The 25,958-nt window shown below is 41.5% G+C and overlaps 2 protein-coding genes across 2 annotated transcripts; one reads left to right on the forward strand and one right to left on the reverse strand.

Moving 5' to 3' along the window:
- Positions 1 to 2,300: 2,300 nt before the first annotated feature.
- LOC124142921 (inositol-3-phosphate synthase 1-B-like) lies at positions 2,301 to 17,734 on the reverse strand. The gene is made up of 4 exons (XM_046511639.2): positions 17,614 to 17,734; positions 5,994 to 6,429; positions 4,962 to 5,608; positions 2,301 to 3,281 (listed from the first exon to the last, which is right to left on the reverse strand). Exons 2-4 carry the CDS (start codon positions 6,403 to 6,405, stop codon positions 2,670 to 2,672), a joined length of 1,671 nt encoding a protein of 556 aa, XP_046367595.1. The 5' UTR covers positions 6,406 to 6,429; positions 17,614 to 17,734; the 3' UTR covers positions 2,301 to 2,669.
- LOC125374852 (fibrinogen alpha-1 chain-like) lies at positions 12,506 to 13,520 on the forward strand. The gene is made up of 2 exons (XM_048386527.1): positions 12,506 to 12,602; positions 13,291 to 13,520. Exons 1-2 carry the CDS (start codon positions 12,506 to 12,508, stop codon positions 13,518 to 13,520), a joined length of 327 nt encoding a protein of 108 aa, XP_048242484.1.
- Positions 17,735 to 25,958: the final 8,224 nt, after the last annotated feature.

Consider the following 25,958-nt stretch of genomic DNA (forward strand, 5'->3'; position numbering starts at 1 on the left):
ACACCATCGCGAACACGTCACCTGCTCACTAGGCAGTAGTGCAATACACTCCCTCAATACATGTCACAATATTAACCTACAAGACCAAACCATATACCCACATGATATTTTTAAACATGTTTACATGAATTTTGAGTAACCAGATTCAGGAAGTGCTTCATCTGTCATCTTCCTTCTACAGACGTATAGAGACTTTAGTGAACACCTGATACATCAGGGTCAGGCTTTACAAAGCCATCTTAGCACTAAGTCTGATACCAACAGGGAGTTGCAACTGTTAGGAGCCCTCAAGTAGCTTTGTGGGACAGGACCATGCTAGCTTATACTGTTTTGTATAGTTTTGGCAAGACGCTCTGGTACTATCTCCAACTCTCGCTATAATAACTCTGACTTATAATTCAAACATTCTTAATACATCTTTTATAGTGATAAAAGTATACCAATATCATTGGCCATGACACCAGTGTCCTCGTGTGACCCTGACTAGATATCCTTAGGTGATGTTTGTAGTGGTGTAACGATACAGCGATACGAGACCCATGATACAATACAGCGATTTACCACCCCTGTATTGCGATACATACGATACATTTTATTACAAATTATATTGGAATAAAAACATGTTAATAATAACAGAACCTGTTCAACCACCAGCTGTCGCAGTCTCTAGTATTTCATGGCTGGACATAAATAGCATAACATTCACAGTGCCCTCTACCAATAAGATTCTGCCCTACAATATCCATCTTTGATCTCTGAAGTTTAATAACAAATGATTAAGGGTTGTGATTCACCTGCAAAATGACAGAATATCAACTTATGAAACACAAGTACTGTATCGGGACATGAATCGTATTGCACCCATAGTATCGGGATACATATCGTATTGGGACCCCACCATATCGATACACCTCTAGATGTTTGTAACACATAGAAATAACATAACACTAACAATATAAACATGTATATCACTAACAATATAAACATGTTATATTGAAACAAAAACAGGACATACCATGGCACACAGGTATGAATGCCTCTATAACCTAACAAGCATTCCCAGTTGAACATATGCAAATATACTGCAAATGGGCTTCACACATTGTACCAATGTCGGGAATCGAACCCGGGTCTTCGGCATGACGAGCAAACGCTTTGACAACTAGGCTACCAGAATGCCCCTGAGAGCACAATTGTTGTTAAACATAAGTTTTATTCAGCTAGGCATGTTCTTATCTCAGGAAATCAAATATGGCTATATTGGCAGGCTAATGGGAGATGCCACTGGTCACCTCAGGGCAGACTAGTTTTTCTAAGTGATCACAACATTACAACTGTCATAACTATCTTCCTTTCATTTTCAGCCCTGCATATTAAGGCATGACTGATGATTGGTCACGGACTAAGTCGATAAACCAATTGGGATCACACTGTGAGTCAGCATTAAAACAAACACACACAAACTGTCTACATCTTCGGGGGTGCACACCATGAATTAACAACAAATATTGTACATTATTGTATGTAACATTTTGAAAACAAGGTGGACATAAAATGTTTGGACGTATGTCGACATTTTACAAATGTTTATACAATGTTATATGATGTCCAAGACATGTACAGATCAGAGAACATTACATCAATACTTCTACAATGTCGGATATATACCTCTTGGGGAGAAAATAGCATGAAGACTACTGGTATTTAAAGCTGTGTCTTCAGCTTGACAAGCGAACGTTTTAACCACTAGGCTACCCGACCACCCCTGAAGCAGAACAGAACATCCTTCATCTCAATGAATGTTTTGTCATCAACACAAAAATCTGACTTGAAATTTCACTTGTGAGTTTGACTGCCTGTGATTTCCTTGTTAGTAATATTGTCATAGACAACACAAATATTCCAGATAAAGTATACAGATCGCTGCCACTGACAATAAAGGGCAAGTACAATGTGCAGATGCAAACATTTGAAATACATATCTTGTGCAGAAAAACATGCACCCAAATGCTACTCCAGAGCTCCAGATAACTTTTTGAGCTATTGAGTTTTTACTCTAGGGTTTCTATTTTAATTGGGTTATTACCTTTTTCATTGGGTAAACAATATTTTTCACTCATCTATTCATAACTCTATTGGGATTTTCCCCCAAAGAGTGAACATTTTAAGATTAAAAAAAAATGAAATGTTTTAGATGTATATAACCATGATAACTGTTCTAAAGATAAAGGCTTGACTCGGAAAGTAAATTAGCTCGTAATTGTGTTTTGGAAATTAGCTCCTTTCTATGCATGCTGAAAAAGCTTCATTGGGAATTTGTCTTTATACATTTGAGTTTTTCATTTAATGCATTAGTTTCTGTACACAAGTTAATTGAAAGTAATTGGGATTTGAATATTTTGGGGGGGTATTTTACGCAAATATGCTGCTCATCTGAAGCTCTGTACTCATTAAAAAGGATACGCTTTTTGTATAATTGTAAACATAAATACTGCAATGATGGCATGGTTGAACACTGCTATCCTGCTCCTGGTTATGTACTTCATGAGATGTTGTGCATGCATACAGCATCTATTATCAACACGAAAAGTAAAGTGATACAAATGTTGGTTACAGTGTTCTAAAAAACATGGTGTTAACAATAGTTTTCTTTTGTAAAATGCTTATGATTATTTTTCTCCCTCGTCACTGCTAGCTTTCTCCCCGTTTGTAACAGTGGTATGTGAGAATCCGTTCAGTTGATCTCGAGCCTTCAGTTTCATGGACGCCAAGTTTGAATAAGGGGAGGCAACTATGGGTGGCGCAGGGATGTGTTCATGTTTGCATTCCAGCAACATGTTGTTGACTGGGGACAGTCCTATACAAGCTCGAAAGATGTTCTCAATACAAGCTCTCTGTCGGAACAATGCGTTCACCACGGGCGTTCCTCGAGGCACAAGCGGGGCCTTGCATAGAAAACTGAGGATGGAAAGAACTGCATTGAAGTTCTGGAATTCCATCTGTCCTTCTACTTTGAATTGGATACGTTCACATATTTCTGCCATAACAATGAGGTCAATGATGAGAGGCGAGGCAAGCAGCGAGTCTTCGCAGGTATTGTGGATGACAATGGTGTTGGTGCCGCCCATCATGATTTCGGAGGTGTATTCATCCATTGCCCGCTTGCTGTCTCCCACGTAGGGCACATACTTGATGACGACGGTGTGGTCCGGCTTCTCCTGTTCGTCATACAGAAGATGGTTGGACTGCACCATGTCGTCAACAACGTTGCTCTTGGAGATCTGGAACATATGGATAAAATGGGAGAGTGAGTGACCGAGGCAGAGCTGCCCAATTCTGTTTTTCTATCATACATCATAATGCGCTTCCTAACACTACTGCACCCTCCAGTCAGTCCCCTTCATCTCGGCACCTCCAGCATCCCCCATACATGCAGCCCATGCAAGAAGGAAGCTGTTATGTTGCATTATAGCCTAACTAAATAGAATTGACACTAAACCGCACACGTTATCAGAAATGAGCGGGCCACTGTAATAGGGCCATTATCCCGCCCTTGTTAGGTGACGTCACAGGATAGGGATAGGTGACGTCAAGTTCAATATTGACGTCATCTGGTTTGTTCTCTGACATTTCCATATTTGTAAAAGTGGGTCAGTGATATTCGTGTTGATTGCAGTAAATGTTTCCAAACCGATATTGTTGCTTCTTTTTATCTTATAACAAATTCCATCCATTTTAGCTATAATAAGGGTAACGCTATTTTTCAGGGCGTTATCATTTGCAGAAACCCTGGGTCTTTTCAACCGCCCTCCTTCGTCGGGCAGTTAATGAACACCTCAGGCTTCTGCAGATGATAATGCCCTGAAAAATAGCGTTATCCTTATATTAGGCTATGCCCAAATCTAATATGAGGGTTTATTATCCATAGAGGAACATCCCATGAGGAATATATTTGCCATGAAACTGAATGAGGTTTAGCAGGATTCAAGCTATATGGACGCAGGAGACACACACTATCCATGGTCCAGGTGCCAAACCAGGGTTTTCAGTGCGACGAGGCAATGCTTCAACCCTGGGGCTACCCCACCTGAATCAACACAAGCATCACATGTGTGGTCCAGAACAGCCATTCAACTCCCACGGATGTCCACCTAAACATGTCAGTTAAATAGAGTGTAACAAATTTTCGTGGCAGGATGCAAATATTGTGTCATGCATCGGTAGATATACAATATGGTAGGTTTTTCCTTCATGAATTTACTGTCAGAATGTAATCACATGGTCACAAGATGAATCATTACATCTCTGCCCTTACATGACCTCCTATTAAAATCAAGGCCATTCTGACCGGCATACAAAACTTTCTGGTCATAATATATATACAAGTCTGATACCCAAATCATTAAATCAATAAAGACATTTCCCAAGTCAATACAAAAACAGGAAATGTGATCTCGTGGTCTCCCAACATGACAATGTCTGTCAGTGTACATCATCTATGGGGTCGACCATTTGATATTCAGGGACTGGGGCTTATGTGAAAAACATTATTAATTCCAGAAAATGTTACAAACTAAATAATTTGGCCTCCAGTTTATCCAAAAAAATAATTGTTTGGGGTAAATAAATGTGACAATTTATTTCTTTTTCTATCAACAACCCCAGTTTCTTCCTTCCCACATTGTCAGTCCCTGAATGTCAGGGTAAGCATGAACTATTACCTCTTTAGACCCGAATATCAGGGTAAGCATGAACTATTACCTCTTTAGACCTGAATGTCAGGGTAAGCATGAACTATTACCTCTTGAGACCTGGATGTCAGGGTAAGCATGAACTATTACCTCTTGAGACCTGGATGTCAGGGTAAGCATGAACTATTACCTCTTGAGACCTGGATGTCAGGGTAAGCATGAACTATTACCTCTTTAGACCCGAATGTCAGGATAAGCATGAACTATTACCTCTTTAGACCTGAATGTCTCTGGAGCTGACAGGTTCTTGCCGTCGTTGTTTCCCAGATGGTTGTAGCTGACGATCGAGACAGGTTTAATCCCTGCACTCACCAAGAAGTCAACCAACACTGACTTGAGCTTTGTCTGACCAGACTTAAAGTCATCTCCTGCAATATAAACCCTCTTCTTCTCCGCCAGCTCTAGCACCCCCGGGACAAAAGTGTTCTGTGGGGAGCCATTGATGTAGGTCACACCTTCTAAGATGGATGCCACAGCAAAGAGAGTGGATGGGGAGATTTCACTGACGTCGTTCCTAATGCTGTTGAGGAGATTCTCTGTCGTGTCATTAAGACCTGGGCAGACGTCACAAAAACGCTCTGTGTTGGCTGTCCACAATATGATCACCTTATCAACTCCGCTACTGTCTTTGAAGCTTCGAATGTCCTGACGGATCTGGTCGACGAGTTCCTGTTTGGTACCTGAAAGGACATTGTCTGCACGGCCCTCCTGGTTGGCGGCAATGAAGTCTGGGATATAGATGGAGGGGCGGGGCTTGTACTTCTCCATATGTGGGCGAAGCTGTGTCTGAAGGTTGTAATCAAGGACCTTGGCTCGTGCCATGGCATCCCCTAAGTTCATAGAAGATATGTCCCAACCTGTATGACAAAAAGAAAACAAACACTTGCATTCACTCAAACATACGTGTCAACAGGAATTATTTTTCAAATTAAATTTATTTTTTATCTAAGAAAAGGCAAATTTTCAGCACTTTTCTTTATCAATAGAAGATATAGATTGTTTTCAAATAATTCCCATATTTCGCAGTGATTGTGCTAGAGACAAATGACATTAGGCCATTTCCGTGAATTTGCTAACTTTTGACAGGACTTTCCTCAATATCATTACCAAGTTAGAAAGAAATATTTAGGACAATTTGGTGACACTGACAATCAGTCAATGTACTAGAAACAAACCAATCAGAAAGCCGGGTTTTGAATTATGCACAGACCAGAAGGTACATTACTAAAATAGTACACCTACCATCGAATATAATGTCATTAGGATTTAGCATGGGCATGAGCTGGTTGAGAGGCACATAGACTTCCTCCCCTTGTGATCCTGTACCAAGGCAGACTGTACTGGCCTGGGTGAGGGACCCAAAGTAGTTGGCCATTCTCAAGCCCTCCTTCGTGTGCCAGCTCAGCCCCAGCCTGTTGGCGATGGTAGCAGCAATCACGGTGCTGCCATTGTTCCCCCCTATCCCCACCAGCATGACCCCAACTTTGGGCACCTGTCTCTTGGTGCGGAAGGTGTACTGGGTGGAGACGGGTGTGGCCACATACTGGCCCCCCTTCAGCTCCACACTGGTTGTGGCGTAGCTGTACTGACTCTCGATGTACTTGTCCGAGTACGTCACGCGCGGGCTGTCAACCTGCACTGTTGTAGCAGCCATCTTGTAGAGTCAGACGTCCAGTGCCTGTGGTGAGAAAACAGAGTCATCATGTCACTGTTGGAGAAAGATGCTACTTTAGCTACTGCAGCAGTCCTGGTGGCTGCCTCACTTGTTGCCATGGTTTCTGTGCTATTGTCACCTCTTGTTTTGCAGTTGTAACTGGCACAATTTTGTTGTTATAAAACATTCAAGCTTGGTTTCAGATTTTCAGAAATTCTTTACATTTTTCACATTTTTGGGGGGTCATGATATCTGTAAACCAATCCAACCAATCCCTCCTATGACGGATGTGTTGACTAGAGTCCAACCAATCCCTCCTATGACTGATGTGTTGACTAGAGTCCAACCAATCCAACAAATCCCTCCTATGACGGATGTGTTAACTAGAGTCCAACCAATCCCTCCTATGACTGATGTGTTGACTAGAGTCCAACCAATCCAACAAATCCCTCCTATGACTGATGTGTTAACTAGAGTCCAACCAATCCAACAAATCCCTCCTATGACTGATGTGTTGACTAGAGTCCAACCAATCCAACAAATCCCTCCTATGACTGATGTGTTGACTAGAGTCCAACAAATCCAACAAATCCCTCCTATGACTGATGTGTTAACTAGAGTCCAACCAATCTAACAAATCCTGCCTTGTTTGATACGCTGGGGTACAGTGTGCAATCTGGTTTTATCTATTACAGACCTGGATATTGAAGTGAAATTGTAATAATATATTTATTATGGCCCATGGGTGTCTCAGGGCTCCAACACTACAGCAGCAGGTCACAATGACCTTCCATAACCTAAAACACTGAACAGTGACCCAAGACTTCCATAACCTAAAACACTGTACAGTGACCCAAGACTTCCATTCATAACCTAAAACACTGTACAGTGACCCAAGACTTCCATTCCATAACCTAAAACACTGTACAGTGACCCAAGACTTCCATAACCTAAAACACTGAACAGTGACCCAAGACTTCCATTCCATAACCTAAAACACTGAACAGTGACCCAAGACTTCCATAACCTAAAACACTATACAGTGACCCAAGACTTCCATTCCATAACCTAAAACACTGAACAGTGACCCAAGACTTCCATTCATAACCTAAAACACTGAACAGTGACCCAAGACTTCCATTCCATAACCTAAAACACTGAACAGTGACCCAAGACTTCCATTCATAACCTAAAACACTGTACAGTGACCCAAGACTTCCATTCCATAACCTAAAACACTGTACAGTGACCCAAGACTTCCATTCCATAACCTAAAACACTGAACAGTGACCCAAGACTTCCATTCCATAACCTAAAACACTGAACAGTGACCCAAGACTTCCATTCATAACCTAAAACACTGTACAGTGACCCAAGAATTCCATTCATAACCTAAAACACTGAACAGTGACCCAAGACTTGCATAACCTAAAACACTGAATAGTGACCCAAGACTTCCATTCCATAACCTAAAACACTGTACAGTGACCCAAGACTTCCATAACCTAAAACACTGAACAGTGACCCAAGACTTCCATTCCATAACCTAAAACACTGTACAGTGACCCAAGACTTCCATCCATAACCTAAAACACTGTACAGTGACCCAAGACTTCCATAACCTAAAACACTGAACAGTGACCCAAGACTTCCATTCCATAACCTAAAACACTGTACAGTGACCCAAGACTTCCATTCATAACCTAAAACACTGAACAGTGACCCAAGACTTCCATTCATAACCTAAAACACTGTACAGTGACCCAAGACTTCCATAACCTAAAACACTGTACAGTGACCCAAGACTTCCATTCATAACCTAAAACACTGAACAGTGACCCAAGACTTCCATTCCATAACCTAAAACACTGAACAGTGACCCAAGACTTCCATTCATAACCTAAAACACTGTACAGTGACCCAAGAATTCCATTCATAACCTAAAACACTGAACAGTGACCCAAGACTTCCATAACCTAAAACACTGAACAGTGACCCAAGACTTCCATTCCATAACCTAAAACACTGTACAGTGACCCAAGACTTCCATAACCTAAAACACTGAACAGTGACCCAAGACTTCCATTCCATAACCTAAAACACTGTACAGTGACCCAAGACTTCCATCCATAACCTAAAACACTGTACAGTGACCCAAGACTTCCATAACCTAAAACACTGAACAGTGACCCAAGACTTCCATTCCATAACCTAAAACACTGTACAGTGACCCAAGACTTCCATTCCATAACCTAAAACACTGAACAGTGACCCAAGACTTCCATTCATAACCTAAAACACTGAACAGTGACCCAAGACTTCCATTCATAACCTAAAACACTGTACAGTGACCCAAGACTTCCATTCCATAACCTAAAACACTGAACAGTGACCCAAGACTTCCATTCATAACCTAAAACACTGTACAGTGACCCAAGACTTCCATTCATAACCTAAAACACTGTACAGTGACCCAAGACTTCCATAACCTAAAACACTGTACAGTGACCCAAGACTTCCATTCATAACCTAAAACACTGAACAGTGACCCAAGAATTCCATTCATAACCTAAAACACTGTACAGTGACCCAAGACTTCCATTCCATAACCTAAAACACTGAACAGTGACCCAAGACTTCCATTCCATAACCTAAAACACTGAACAGTGACCCAAGACTTCCATTCATAACCTAAAACACTGAACAGTGACCCAAGACTTCCATTCCATAACCTAAAACACTGAACAGTGACCCAAGACTTCCATTCCATAACCTAAAACACTGAACAGTGACCCAAGACTTCCATAACCTAAAACACTGAACAGTGACCCAAGACTTCCATTCATAACTTAAAACACTGTACAGTGACCCAAGACTTCCATAACCTAAAACACTGTACAGTGACCCAAGACTTCCATTCATAACCTAAAACACTGAACAGTGACCCAAGAATTCCATTCATAACCTAAAACACTGTACAGTGACCCAAGACTTCCATTCCATAACCTAAAACACTGAACAGTGACCCAAGACTTCCATTCCATAACCTAAAACACTGAACAGTGACCCAAGACTTCCATTCATAACCTAAAACACTGAACAGTGACCCAAGACTTCCATTCCTTAACCTAAAACACTGAACAGTGACCCAAGACTTCCATTCCATAACCTAAAACACTGAACAGTGACCCAAGACTTCCATAACCTAAAACACTGAACAGTGACCCAAGACTTCCATTCATAACCTAAAACACTGTACAGTGACCCAAGACTTCCATAACCTAAAACACTGTACAGTGACCCAAGACTTCCATTCATAACCTAAAACACTGAACAGTGACCCAAGAATTCCATTCCATAACCTAAAACACTGTACAGTGACCCAAGACTTCCATTCCATAACCTAAAACACTGAACAGTGACCCAAGACTTCCATTCCATAACCTAAAACACTGAACAGTGACCCAAGACTTCCATTCATAACCTAAAACACTGAACAGTGACCCAAGACTTCCATTCCTTAACCTAAAACACTGAACAGTGACCCAAGACTTCCATGCCATAACCTAAAACACTGAACAGTGACCCAAGACTTCCATAACCTAAAACACTGAACAGTGACCCAAGACTTCCATTCATAACCTAAAACACTGTACAGTGACCCAAGACTTCCATAACCTAAAACACTGTACAGTGACCCAAGACTTCCATTCATAACAGACTTCGTAACATCAGGTAGCTTGGATATACTTTCCTGATTCAAGGACAAACCCCTCAGTGAACACATATCATTCATAAGAAATGGTAAACTTAGTCTTTAGGTGTTTTGATAATCAACCATTTAATATAACTAAACTCTTTTCAGTCATGAAGTATTTAAAGGTAAAGAACGTCATTCACTTTCAAAATGGCAAATTTTCAGTCTGACCAGAAGCTTCTCCCTTCATTTTGTAGTGGCAGGTACTTGTAGAGTTAATAGAGAAAGCAAGATCGGATATCGTGGAAATGCAGTTCTACTGCTTCTACTACAAGCGAAATGGTCACCATGGTGAAGAACATACACACCCATCCTCCTGTCCAAGTTGGCATTAAGGAAAAACATGAATGTAATATTCTTATTCTTATCTAAACAAAAACATACATTAATGCTTATGGAATTTAATGGTAACATTTAATTGAATTGGGACTGAAAACTGAATTTTAATTTGATTTGATTTGAAAAATTAAGTTACAGTCATATACTTTTTCGGTGAAAGACTCAATCACCACCGTTTTATAAAATTCCAGGTATTTACGAACTGCACTCCCTGTATCATAAGGATAAAGCATTACCATTGAGAACAATGCCAATATATCATGTATATAAGTTTGGAAATAATCAAATAGGGTGTGATGGGACAACGGAAAAACGAGTGAGTGAGTGAGTTGGGTTTAATGCTGCTTTTAACAGTATTCCAGTTATATCACGGCGTGTCAGCTTAATGTGGGAGGAAAACCCAATGTGATGCAGGTCTCATTTCAGACATTTACCACTTCAGTGAAACCCACGAGAACGGGTATGGTGCTGACAAACCAAGAAACATAATTGCGGCAAACCGGGATTCGAACCCACAATCATAGGTTTCTGGCTTGCCCAAGGGATGCAACTCTGCACAGCAAATCGCCACCCGCTCAACCACTTGTGTATGTATATATACATGTAAACTAAAGGATTGATCAAATGTATATGTAAAATATAGAACTGACCATATATACATGTAAAATATAGAACTGACCATATATACATGTGAAACAAAATATTGAATGTAGCCGATCTTATTTCCTGTCTATGCTTCCAACCGTTTAACCCAGATTAACATAGGAAACACATCGTAATCCTATTGTCTTTCCTAATCCCCAAATCGAGCCATGAACACGAAGTAAACCTTCTTTTTTTCTCGTTTAGTCGACCCTCGTTTTACCAAAAGGGGATGGTATGGGGTGAGAGGGGTGGTTTATAAACACTGGTTCCATTTATCTCGGGCAGTAACAATAACGTTTGTCCTTCTTATCACAAGTTCCAGATACTCCCCCATAAGTTATTGATAGATAAATATTTCTAAACTTATTGATAATTTGTTTTTATTAGATAACATAAATGTTTGAAAACCAGAAGGTGAAATCTGTTTTGACAACATGACAGCTTCTCACTCTCAAAAATGTTGTCTGCTTGGTGTATAAGCTTAAACTGTTTAAAGTTTTGCATTTAGGCTTGACCATGGCAAAATTCTTTACATCAGTGATTATCGGTTCTGTTTTCATATGGAGTACCCTATGCACAATTCAATGTGTTCATATTAGGAATTGACACCTCACCCCTCTCGAAAAATGTTAACACTGATTGGAGGACTTTGGACTTTATTTTGTTTTGTCATTGTATTCCGTTGCTTTCTTTTGGGAATTATTTTTCATCCTCTGCGTGTATTTGGATGTTTGCTGCTACTTTCGCTGAGATGCAGACCTGGGGGCCAGGTAATGGTAACACCAAGATGCAGACCTGGGGGCCCAGTAAAGGTAACACCGAGATGCAGACCTGGGGGCCAGGTAAAGGTAACACCGAGATGCAGACCTGGGGGTCCGATAAAGGTAACACCGAGATGCAGACCTGGGGGCCCGGTAAAGGTAACACCGAGATGCAGACCTGGGGGCCCAGTAAAGGTAACACCGAGATGCAGACCTAGGGGCCAGGTAAAGGTAACACCGAGATGCAGACCTGGGGGTCCGATAAAGGTAACACCAAGATGCAGACCTGGGGGCCCGGTAAAGGTAACACCGAGATGCAGACCTGGGGGCCCAGTAAAGGTAACACCGAGATGCAGACCTGGGGTCCGGTAAAGGTAACACTGAGATGCAGACCTGGGGCCCAGTAAAGGTAACACCGAGATGCAGACCTGGGGGCCCAGTAAAGGTAACACCGAGATGCAGACCTGGGGGTCCGGTAAAGGTAACACCGAGATGCAGACCTGGGGGTCCGGTAAAGGTAACACCGAGATGCAGACCTGGGGCCCAGTAAAGGTAACACCGAGATGCAGACCTGGGGCCCAGTAAAGGTAACACCGAGATGCAGACCTGGGGGCCAGGTAAAGGTAACACCGAGATGCAGACCTGGGGGCCAGGTAAAGGTAACACCGAGATGCAGACCTGGGGGTCCGGTAAAGGTAACACCGAGATGCAGACCTGGGGGCCAGTAAAGGTAACACCGAGATGCAGACCTGGGGCCCAGTAAAGGTAACACCGAGATGCAGACCTGGGGGTCCGGTAAAGGTAACACCGAGATGCAGACCTGGGGGCCAGGTAAAGGTTACACCGAGGTGCAGACCTGGGGCCCAGTAAAGGTAACACCGAGATGCAGACCTGGGGCCCAGTAAAGGTAACACCGAGATGCAGACCTGGGGGCCAGGTAAAGGTAACACTGAGATGCAGACCTGGGGCCTAGTAAAGGTAACACCGAGAGGCAGACCTGGGGCCCAGTAAAGGTAACACCGAGATGCAGACCTGGGGCCCAGTAAAGGTAACACCGAGATGCAGACCTGGGGCCCAGTAAAGGTAACACCGAGATGCAGACCTGGGGGTCCGGTAAAGGTAACACCGAGATGCAGACCTGGGGGCCAGGTAAAGGTTACACCGAGGTGCAGACCTGGGGCCCAGTAAAGGTAACACCGAGATGCAGACCTGGGGCCCAGTAAAGGTAACACCGAGATGCAGACCTGGGGGCCAGGTAAAGGTAACACTGAGATGCAGACCTGGGGCCTAGTAAAGGTAACACCGAGAGGCAGACCTGGGGCCCAGTAAAGGTAACACCGAGATGCAGACCTGGGGCCCAGTAAAGGTAACACCGAGATGCAGACCTGGGGCCCAGTAAAGGTAACACCGAGATGCAGACCTGGGGGTCCGGTAAAGGTAACACCGAGATACAGACCTGGGGGTCCGGTAAAGGTAACACCGATATGCAGACCTGGGGGTCCGGTAAAGGTAACACCGAGATGCAGACCTGGGGGCCAGGTAAAGGTAACACCGAGATGCAGACCTGGGGGTCCGATAAAGGTAACACCGAGATGCAGACCCGGGGCCCGTAAAGGTAACACCGAGATGCAGACCTGGGGGCCCGGTAAAGGTAACACCGAGATGCAGACCTGGGGCCCAGTAAAGGTAACACCGAGATGCAGACCTGGGGCCCAGTAAAGGTAAAACCGAGATGCAGACCCGGGGGCCAGGTAAAGGTAACACCGAGATGCAGACCTGGAGGAATGACTGGCTCAATCACGTCCACGGAAAGAAAATGAGTAAAGGAAAATGCCAGGTAAAAAACAGTAAGAAGAAATTAGCGTGTGCTTAATTCTAAAACTTTAATTGCCAAGTCAAGGCTTTGATCCAGATTATTATCTCAGATAATGTCTAGCGAAGACAGTGTCGGACCTCCAAAAACATCCTGGGAGCTGGGGATAAAAAACCCTTTTCTGGGTTCCCACTGAACTTGTAGTGCACGAACGGGGCACAATAAGAGTTCATCCTGCCTGGAGATTGGAATGGTGCTGGACCGGGTTGCCTTTTCTGGTAGCTGATTCTTAGCTATAACATCGGAACACAGCTCGAGATCAACCGCTCCCTGCATGTAATTCGATAACCCTTGCCCCAGTGGCTAGTGCCAAGACAAAAATTGTCTTCTTGGTGAGGTTAAACAGGATTGCGTGTAGAGGCTCGAACGAAGGCCCACACAAACCCTGAGGTGCTACATTCAAATCCCTAGTAGAGGGGGAAATTTGGCCTTTTGACCCTCAAGCATGAATGAGCGTAGGAGGGCCTGTACTTCCGGGACTTTGGTCATCTCACAATCTTTCCGAATGACAAACACTGAATGAAGAGCCACCAAGTATGTTGTAATGGTGCTGCCCTTCAAGCGTTGGTTTATACGCGAATATGATAATATGTGGCAGTCATTTGAAACCTTTTGTAAGGAGAAATACCTCCGACGTATTTCTCCTTACGAAAGGTTTCAAATGACTGCCACTTATCATCATATAAGTCACAATTTTCTCTTTTTCTTTAAAGGGGCACTGATCTAACGGAATTCCCTGGACTGGTTGTTGCCTTTGTTATTGTTTTTTTCCCCGTGAGTACCCGGATGATACGCAACGCAACTGAGCGTGACCAGAGACTGGGCTACCGTCTGCAAGGACAGCTAAATAAACTTGGAGGCTGAAGGCAATATTTGTTTTACGCATTTTTGCATAAACACTGATTGGTTAACCGTGATCTATAAAGATTTCGACAAAGGGCGCATGTTAATTAATTTATTCAACCTAAACAAACAGACAAAAAGAACGGCGGAGCTCATCGGATGTCGTCATTTGGAAATACCCCAGATGGTCATAGTTTAATACTAAAAAAAGTATCCATGCAGTGAAAGCATTTTCGGATTTCGGATTGCGTCGATAATACGATATCTACTCCCTTGTTGTCATCCACGTTTTCTCGTATAACCCTACACTTGTGTATTTGTCGTCATTCACTTGATGCTCAGTTAATGAATTTATTACAGGTACAATTAGTGGTAGAACCACTTAGATTACCTGACAAAGGTTCCCATTCGGCATTTATTGTGTCTGGGGTAATTATTCAATCTAAATCCAGGTTTGAAGTGAGTTGAAATGTGTGTTATGTAATATGCACGTGGCAGACCAGCAAGAGGTGAATGATCAGTTGATTTACTTTTTTTGTGTAAATCAACGGATCGTTCCTAGTCATCAAAGGATTAACAGAAAATACGTTGATTGTTTAATCACTGTTATCTTGCACAGTGGATATGTCAAAAGTGAGTGTTTACATGTCTAGGTTTACTAAAACAAAGGGAATACACTCATATCATGGCGTGAAGTGCCGATGTAAAAACAACATACTTTGTTCAAAGGGTTAACTGATTATACGTTGATTGATTGATCATTGTTATCTATCACTCAATGGATTTTTTAGGAACTGTGGACGTTATGAAAATAGTTGTCACTTGGGCTTTCTCAGCTGACCCTTGAGACTTGACACCTATGTGAAACACCTGAAACAATCCAAGTGATCAGTTGAGAAACGAACACAGGTTAAAATATCCCAAAACGATATATAGCTTTTAAAATATGTGATTGTTACAGAGACACGTGACATCGAATAAGTTTCTTTGTATAGTTGCAGATGTGTGGGATATTGTTCCTTTGTGTGGATATTCATGGATATATTCCTCGAACAAGGAAGCTGCCTAAAATTTATACACATAAATTTGGTAGGTTGTAATTATGGTATTTGCATTTTGTTTTCCTTCATTTGCTGTAGCATTGAACCGATTCGTCCTTGTTCCTCTACGTCTTGGTTGGGAAATTCTTCAATGCGCGATAGACGTTGTTTTCACAGGCCTTTTCCTTTGTAAGCATGTATATATTACCTTCAATTTGTAAAATGTAATTCTCTCAGGCAATTTATAAAATGTGTAAATATTTCAGTCATTTTGACTAAAAAATCTCTCCAGATTGATTAAGACGATCAAAAGGGCCTACAAACATCACAACTGATTATTATGTAGGATTAGAAGCCAAACAACATAGAAATGTACTTTTCAACGTAACATTTTCAGTCTCTTGGTGATGACATTAAACATCAAAAGGTTTGGAATTTGTTAGCATAATAATACAGATGGAAATGTTTTTCAGTCACTTTGTAAAATAACTGAATATTTAGGCGTTTAATAAATTTGAAAATGTTACACATTTTGACAGTAAAAAAATATACACACTATATAAAAGCAATGCTCACTTGAAACATTTACTTTGTATTGCAAGTCAAAATAGTGTAAACGAAAATCGCAAAATTACCAAGCAAGTGTTTTATCAAAACTTCGTCACCATTACCGATGCTACCCACAAAGATACCTACATTTCCTTATTATCTCGAAAACTGTATATCATTTTGTTGATCAATGTGACCATACGCCCTTATTACTACCCATACAAGTGACTAATGCGCTTACGAATGGCGCAGCAGAGGTCGCGAACTAGTCTAGATTTCTGCTATACATCCGGGTACTCACTGGGAAAAAACAATAACAAAGGCAACAACCAGTCCCGGGAATTGCGTTAGATCAGTGCCCCTTTAAATATGGATATTTAACCTCAAAGAAAAGCGAAATGTTAATTCCCTGCACTAAAAATAGACAATGTAGATGTGCACGCCACCCATGTAGGGAGGAGTCTACAAACACATGTAGTGTTGGAGTTGGCCTGCTTAAAAGATATATTTGTAGAAGGGAGTAGCAATATATCTTATGTCACTCCAAGCTTATCAGGGGTGGCAAAAACGTACTATTGAAGTATGACATCTACAAGGAACATATAAGAAATGGATACAAGACCATAGCATGTGTACTATCTTCAGGAGCTGGTACAGATGGTGCTGTTGATATCAGTTAACATGTTATAATCTGGCATGTGTGGTCATCATTACTAGTTTGTCCTGATTCATGTTTTTATCCTTATTGCCTCAGATGAGGCTTCATCTGCTGCTCTCGTCTGACAGCTGAGAGAATTGTCTGTGCCAGCAGGTTCTAGGCGAGGCACACTTTTGATTGGCGGGTAGGGGGGAGAGATAATAATTACATTATCTAGCTTCTTCATGTAGGCTACAATGTATTTTTATGAAATATTGCTATATATTTGGGTGAAATTCACCTGTGCCTGTGTTATTATCTATCACAAGCACTTGCCTTCGCACATTTTATAAGTTACCCATCGAGGAGAACTTGGCAAGTCAGGTAACACAAGCCATGAATACCCGGTATATAGACATCTGTAACATACATTTATTTATTGAGAAGGGAAGTAACTCTTATGACCTTCATAGCATACACGTGCGGGGAATTGACACGTTACCGGTGTGTAAGAGAAATACAGACCTTAGTCTGTGATGCGCATCATATGTGATAAACTATACCACGGATCGAAAAACAGCCAAGCAATATACATATCTGCCTACGATACCCAAGCCTAATCTGTCGAAAATACACTGACGGCGATATAAGCTTATCTGTAATAGATCTATTTTTTCGAGAGGCATTACCAGTACCAATCGCCAGCAACTATAAGCTTTCTCTTCGATGACATGTCAGTTTGCAATCGATCACTCAATACTTACCTAAGAATTACTTCTCGTGTTTGTTTCCGCTTTAACACAAGTTATTAAACGAACAGACGCCACAGACTCAATGAACTCAATGAATTTTCTTCTTCCAGCTTGCAAGGCTTTTATATATAGCGTGACCCGAAATGGTGGAATTTGATTGGTCGGCAGCTGGTATCAACATTGCCTCTGGTGAACACGTCAGTGTCAGTGACAAGCCTGATCGAGAAAATTCGAAATCATGCGATTGTCAATAATTGAAGTGAGGTCACGGTCGGTTGTATCGTGACATCGAAAGCTACAATTACAATTAATAATAATACTTGATCGCTTGCACTCCTAAAGTGGGAGTAAAATTTAATATTTGTTGAGAACAGTTAAAAATTTGATTTATTTTTCCAGGGCAGTTGTGTTTTAACATTTATTACTATACTTCGCACAATTGGACTAGACCAGAAAATCCAGTGAATCTCGCCTTGCGTTTTAAGTACTCATTTAACTACAAAATGTAATTAATTTAAAATATTTTAACTTGTTGAGACATACTTTTTCCGTTATCATATATTGTATTTAATCGGTTCTTTTCAGAAGTAAGCATTGTCATAAGACATATTCATTTTTGGGGCATGGTTGATCATGCGGTCTAAGGTGACACAATTTGCTGCACACGTTTGGTTCGAATGCCATAATTAACCCCGACTGTGACTCTTGGTTTGCCAGTACCATACGCGCGCAGGTTTTATTAATTAAAGTTTCCCCTTTAATGAATACTTTTAGAAATAGGGTGAACGTCAGTGTTAAAGACTATCACTTACATACCCATGTTATTCATGTATTTAAAGACCTCCGAAGATCCGAGGAGAGAATTGGTCTTCAGCAACCCATGCTTGCCGTAAGAAGCGACTATGCTTGCTGTAAGAAGCGACTAATTGGATCGGGTGGTCAGGCTCGTTGACTTGGTTAATGCATGTCACCGTATCCCAATTGCGTGGATCAATGCTCATAATGTCAATTACTGGATTGTCAGGTCAAGACTCGATTATTTACAAACCGCCGTCATATAGCTGGAATATTGCTGAGTGCGGCGTTAAACAACAAACAAATATGCATTCAAAAGATTGCCTGCGGTGTTTAGAGGATAGACCGTCTTCCCGAAGAGCGGAAAGTTCATGGTTCGATCCTCGACCGCGTCAAAGATCGTACTTGATGTTACCATGCCTGGCGATCAGCACTAAAGACCGCACTAGGGGCGTAATGCAAGGACTGCATGGTAGGCTCGGAGTACGTATACTGTGTCTGAAAGGGGTGTTCATGTTCACTGCGGCATGGTATCTCAGTGTGCTATCGCTATAAAACCGACATTAGTCCGGACTGGTACAAACAGCCACACACGTGCATGCACGCACACTATGTAAGTGCAATGATCTTGAACGCTTCCTAAAAACCCATTTCACGTCACCGATATATTTATAAAGACGTATACTGTAAGCCACATGCAGTTACAGTAAACTACGGTTATAACGAACACGCTTATAACGAACTGACGGATATAACGAACTTACTTTTTGGTCCCGACTATTTGCTGTAGTTATACTGTGTATATGCTTATAACGAACTACGGTTATAACGAACTAAAATAAATAGTCCCTTTGAGTTCGTTATAACCGTACTTTACTGTATATAACCGAGAAATATAATTGGCTATTTAGACTTGCTATTAAATCAAACTTGTCGTGAGAGAGTCTGGTTTTTACGCCGCTTTTAGCAATATTCCAGCAATATCAGGACGGGGAACACCAGAAATGGGCTCCACACATTGTACCCATGTCGGGAACCGAACCCGGGTCTTCGGCGTGACGCGCGAACGCTGTAACCACTAGGCTACCCGACCGCCCCACTCTAACTTGTAACTTAGTATAGTATAGTGTTCGTCGACGAAGAGGAAATAAAAGGAGAGTTCTGCATCGAACAGACGACATTCTAATTGATCGACGATAATGGACGATTATGTGATTAGTTAAGGAAAGACCCCCTCGGATGACTTCACGCTAAAAATGCAGGTCACCAGTCTATCGACTTTCTGTTTTTGATTCTCTGCTGTTTCCAAATGAAATCATACGTTGTTGAATGTATATTTTTAAGAAGACTTCATGAAAATATGTTGTATCTGTGAAAACATGGATGTTTAATTAATCATACATCCACGATAAAACTAACTACAAGAATTGTCTAAAATTCAATATCAATATCTTATGTGACTATGTTTAGTTTAAAAATATAAGATTTTCCAAGGGAGAAAAACAACAAAAATAATGAAATCAATTTTTTCCATCGCACTAGTTTTGTCTTTCATGTAGGAAGTAAGTAGTACGTCATACAAATATTACTACAACATTGTCTGTCGTAATCACATCTTCAGGATGGATAAGCGACATGAATCTCTAAACATGTTGAGGTCAGTTCAAGAACTTGATGCATGGGTTGCAGTTAACAGTTGTACAGATGACCCCGAAGTTAACATGAAGCGAATAGAACTGCTCGTTTCAGGTTTAATTCCGCATCCAAACAGCTTCATGGAGTACCCATGAACATGACACAAGATCAGGAAAGGACGTTTCAAGCGCGTACTACTTGTCACATGTGTCCTAAAACCTTCGACTCTTAGATTCTATCAAAACAAGAGATCACAGCCATGTTCCCAGTCGCTTTAGTGTGCCCCCATCAAAACTGTAAACTCAATTTCAAGTTTAAAAAATGTCAGTAAAAACAAAAGGGACAAAACGAATATTTTCTGTTGATCATTTTTCACAATCTTCGGGGATGTGACAACCATCTCATCATGAAACATTCAGACAAAAAAGTAAAACGAAATTTACAATGTTTGGCCAACACTATGGGAAAGTATATGTCCTCTGTTGGTGGCTTGAGGTTCATTGACTCACTCCAGTTTCTGAATGCATCTTTAGAGACGCTGGTAGACAATTTAAATGCTGGGGGTACCTTAAAATTCATTAATCTGAAGCATGTGTTTTCAGATGAGCATAATGTTTTGTTGTTCTTACGAAAGGGGATTTACCCTTATGATTTCATGGACGATGAGTTGAACGTTGATTTAAGTGATCTTCCAGAAGGGCAGGAATTTTATAATATATTGACAGAGTCATATTTTGGACAGTGAATATTCACATGCACAAGAGGCCTGGTCCACATTTGGTGTCCAAACAATCGGAGACTATCATGACGTTTGTATGAAGACAGACGTTCTTCTTTTAGGCACACATAATTGTCCTGTAAAGTCTCTAAAATTGCTCATTGAGAATCCCACCCTGATGCAGTCAGTCTGTTCTGTATTCCAAAATCAAATGCAGTTATTGGTGATAATAACTGCTCTCCCAACGCCAATACGGGAACATAATCCGTACAATTTCCAAAGAAGCTGGGTTGAGCCGCATCTATACACCCCACAGTGCCAGGGCTACTGCTATTCAAGCGTTGAGTGACGCCTCCGTTGAATTACGCCACATCATGTTTATGTCAGGGCACAGAAACGACTTATGCCTGTAAGTATTAGTGCACATGAACTCCCACATCTATAGACGCCACAAGTACTAACTATAAACCCCAAATACCGGTTTGTCATGCAGTTGTTACGTGTCGATTCCCAAATTGAAACAAACTGTTAACCCAGAAATCTGTAAGTAAAAGAAACCAACAAATAGCCAACAAATAGTATACAATTAACAAATGTATTACAAAAGTAACTAACTTTACAAATTAATACAAATTACTGCACAGCAATTACTATGGCAGTACACAATGGAGTGGACTCAGACTAGAAGTGGTGAACTCAGGCTTAGATCATAGTCAAAAATCGTTGCACGAGACTTTATGGATCAGCTTCAATCAGGGGCAGATTATCACGAGACATATTGTCTCACTTTAGAGAGAGAGCGGGGAGAGAGAGAGAGAAAGAGAGAGAGAGAGAGAGAGAGAGAGAGAGACTATCTTAAATCAATTTGATTTTAAAGATTTAAAGAGAGAACCAAGAATGATAACCAGGGTGAATCTGTCATGTGAACTAACAACCATCGGATTGTGGAGGATCTTTAGGGACATAACCCGTCTTATAGTCGAGTTGGACATGCACATCATGTGTAAATAGGTAACGTTTCTTTAGAAACGAATATATACTCTGCAAAAAAGGAAATGCACAAATTAGTTAAATCGTGAATACCGACATCCATGCAAAATTAATACCAAAAATGAATTGGTCATTTCAGCATGGACTGGTATTGACTTGTGTGGAAAGGATAAGGTACTTCAGAAATTTTGTGAAAGGATGGAACAGTCACATTCACACAACCACGTGAGAGCCTGGCGCCGAAACACACCAACGTGACATGCATGTGCAACATCACTTGTTTGGCTACAAAGGCTCTGGGTTTTCATTTGCATGCCATCACCATCTTGCAGCAAGTGAACAGCGAAAACATGCCACGGCTGACTGCAAACAGTAAAATCATCGTCAGCTGTAGCCAGGTTTTTCCACGTAGCACCAAGCACCATTACAAGACTGTGAAACCGTTATCGGACACATTGGTAAACACGGGACCTTCCTAGATCCGGTCTACCTAGTATCAGCGCTAGAGCACAGGACAGATCCACCTATGGCAATATCAGGATTGCGTAGGATCAGTCCAGAGAGTGAGGAACCGTTTACGCGCTGAAGGTATTCGCGCTACACGACAAGGTCGAGGTGTCAGTTTGACTGACCTGCACTGTCGGCAGCGACGTAAATGATGTCAAGGTTACAGGGTATGGCCACAAGTGCGATGTAGACAAGTTTGGTTTAGTGACGAGTCACGTTTTATGCTTCTCCGTGCGGATGGTAGATGTCGTGTTTACAGGCGTCTCAGGAAGGTTATGCACGAAACTGCATCTAGGAAGTGGACAGATTTGGTGGTGGTGGTAGTGTGATGATGTGGGCTGAAATCTCCTACTCAGGTAGAATTGACTTGGTGCAAGTTCTGGGGGAATTAACGGCACTACGTTACACGGATGAGATGCTTCGGCCACACGTCCTTCCCATTATGCAACAAGCGAACGTCATTTTCCAACAAGACAACGCCCCACCTCACACGGCAAGACTGATAACAGCCTTCTTCAGGAAACATAACATCCAGCTCCTGCCACGGCCCTCCTGATCTCCAGATTTTAACAATTAAACACTTATGGGATGCACTGGATCAACGACTGCGAGCGCGTCAGCAACAACCACAGAACATCCGACAGTTGGCAGAAGTACTGCAGGCAGAGTTGGTGAACATTCCCCAAGCCACAATTCGGGATCTGAGTGCTTCAGTGAGACGACGATGCCAGTCAGTTTTGGACTCGAATGGTGGCCATACAAGATATTGAGAACAGATGATCTTACCCTTGAAAATCTACTGTTCCATGTGTGCCATATGGAACCTGCGTCAATGACAATTGTGTGTGCCAATTTTAAACAATTTCTTCCCATAAGTCCCCTATGGGGTTTAAATCCGGGGATTTAGAAGGCCGTGGAAGCATTGTAAAGTTCTCAGTGGCGAGAAAGTCCATGGCGGTGCGTGCTGTGCGGGGCCTGTCGTTGTCCTGTTGAAAAATCTGTCTCTGTTGAAGGATAACTGGAAGAAGGTTACGTTGTAGGATCTCATCTCTGTAACGAACGGCGGTAAGATTACCTTGCACGTGCACCAGGTCGGTTCTGTGGTTGTAGGAAACGGACGTAGCGCCCATTTCGACATCTGTATACTCGGATTCTACCGTCATGACGTTGCAACAGGAAACGTGATTCATTTCTGAATCAAATTCTTTGTCAGTTTCTCCAATTCCATCTTTGGGCGTTTCTACACCAACGAACAACGTGACAGGCGATGATGGCGTTGCAGCACAGGGCCAACATAAGGTCTTCTTGCACAAAGTACACTTTCTCGATTTAGATTGTCGCGATTTCGTATTGTCTGTGCAGACACTCTCCGTAGACCTGGGACATTTCCTGTGGTTTCAGTTGCTGGGACCGACCTGTTGCGAAGATGGAAGAACTGGGTGTAACGATCCTGCGCTGCAGTTGTGATCCTTTGCCTACCAGTTCGAGGACGGTCGCGGGTGGATCCAAGTTGTTGGTAACACCTCCATAGACGTAAAAAGGTGCTGTGGTGAACATTAAAATGACGTGCAACGGATGATTGTGATTCTCTGGTCTCCAGACATCTAATGGCGATATTTCGGTCTTCTGCACGCAATCTTGGCATATCGAATGTCTCGGAAAAAACACAAACAGGCGAATGATATGTACCCTGGTGTCATCCCTTCATACCCCTCATCTTGGAGCACAACGTCCCCAATATGCACGTGCATCGCGCATTGTAATCCTTTTCCACGTGAAATTTCCGGCATTTGGAAAAATGACGTGTTTAGAGTTTCATCAGGTGGTGTGTTTTGGTGATTGGTTACGATTATGAACTTAGATTCAGCATGATTTGCGGTGGAAAACAATTATTTCATGGTTTCAATTAACATGAACTAAATTCAACACATACATTTCACCTGTGCGTTTGGTTTTGGTTTTGGGTTTTTTTTTAGAGAGAGAGCGTCACTTTTTGCGTTTTGTTTTTTTGGCAGAGTATATCACGAGCGAGAGACGGTGACCTTTGCTTGAACTTGCGCTTGGGTTTAAACAAATATATAAATTTTAGCGCTGCATGTGAATCTAAATCTCACCACCTTGGACTTGGATTGTGTACGACAGAATGTCATACGGGAAATGCACAGCATGTCACTTGAGTCATACTATTGTGATTTATATCATTGTCTCTTTTTTCTGCCATTTTTCGAAACTGGGCTACAAACTGTTAACTCTGTTTTATAAAATTGCAGGTGATTACGAACTGCACTCCCTGTATCATAAGGATAAAGCATTACCATTGAGAACAATGCCAATATATCATGTATATAAGTTTTGAAATAATCAAATAGGGTGTGATGGGGACAACGGAAAAACGAGTGAGTGAGTTTGATTTAACGCCGCTTTTCACAGTATTCCAGTTATATCGCGGCGTGTCAGCTTTATTTGGGAGGAAAGCCCGAAGTGATGCAGGTCTCAGACGTTAACCACTTTGGTGAAACCCACGAGCACGGGTATGGTGCTGACAAATCTAGAAACATTATCTGGGCGAACCGGAATTCGAACCCACAATCATAGGTTTCTGGCGTGCCCAAGGGACGCAACTCTGCACAGCAAATCGCGGCGCCTTAGACGTCTGGGCCACCCGTGCCCTCCACGGAAAAACGAAGAAAACAGTGCATAGTATGTTTTCAAGTGCATGGTCGTCTCATAACACAACAGCCGCTTTTGAAGCATACATGACTTTAAATCTTGGATTTTTCTAAGCGATTAGATTTAGTAAGTGGAATGGTATTATAATTACAACATGGTAATTAACTCATTTGGCATGTTTGGTGACATACTTCCAACAAGAATAAAATACTACCAGGCCGAAATTGCTTTTAACATTTTATCTCTCAATGTATCCCTCCTTTCAAATAAAAACTGTGTCTGTGTCAATGTGGTCTAACCCCATTTGTGGGATATCTCAATCGGCAAATTGTTATTTTAGGATCTGAATTTTAAAATTGGAGTAAAGATTTCTGATGATAAGAAAAGATATTGTTCAAGTTTGAAATAATTATTAGTATTGTTAATTCTATAATTGCAAGCTTTGGAGCTTGTAGTTAAATCGTTATTCTATTTTTGAATAAATTGATCGTTTAAAATGTTTTCAATTTTTTAGACTAACCAGCCTTGACTTACAGAATCCGGTTGATTAAATACTACAGAAAGACCACACCTGTTTAATAAGCTCCTAATAAACTCAATCTATTTTTTTCCTTTGTTAATAGTATTATTCATAGAATTTACGTATGTCAATATAAGAGTTTAATTTTTTATAACAGGTCGATTATTACTTATACGTTTGTGCCAAAACGAAATCATTCTCGTATATATGTTTATACTTATTGGAAATCTCCCAAATTCCCCATTTAACATATAATCTGGCGTTTAGTTTCTAAGATTGAAGGCAATTTTAATGAACTTTATATGTACTCTTTCCAATACTGAATGATTTTCGTATCCCCAAGTTTCACAAACATAGGTTAAAATAGGCCAGATTAGTACTTCAAAGGCTTTGAGAAGACAATCAACAGGTAAATATAAATTCCGTGCTTTTTTAATGAACAAAACATGGCTTTTGTAGCTCTATCAGCGAGATTTTTAATTGCACATGCAAAACGACGTTTTCGATGGAACAAAATAACAA

This window comes from Haliotis rufescens, unplaced genomic scaffold (assembly GCF_023055435.1).
Source record: "Haliotis rufescens isolate VD_foot unplaced genomic scaffold, xgHalRufe1.0.p SCAF_6, whole genome shotgun sequence".
Taxonomy (NCBI): domain Eukaryota; kingdom Metazoa; phylum Mollusca; class Gastropoda; order Lepetellida; family Haliotidae; genus Haliotis; species Haliotis rufescens.

Coding starts and splice junctions, on each gene's coding strand:
- LOC124142921 (XM_046511639.2), bottom strand. CDS start 6,405: ATGGCTGCTACAACAGTGCAGGTTGACAGCCCGCGCGTGACGTACTCG. Junction 5,609..5,993: donor TAATGACATTATATTCGATG/GTAGGTGTACTA, acceptor TTTGTCATACAG/GTTGGGACATATCTTCTATG. Junction 3,282..4,961: donor AGACATTCAGGTCTAAAGAG/GTAATAGTTCAT, acceptor CATATGTTCCAG/ATCTCCAAGAGCAACGTTGT.
- LOC125374852 (XM_048386527.1), top strand. CDS start 12,506: ATGCAGACCTGGGGGCCAGGTAAAGGTAACACCGAGATGCAGACCTGG. Junction 12,603..13,290: donor GACCTGGGGGTCCGGTAAAG/GTAACACCGAGA, acceptor ACCGAGATGCAG/ACCTGGGGCCCAGTAAAGGT.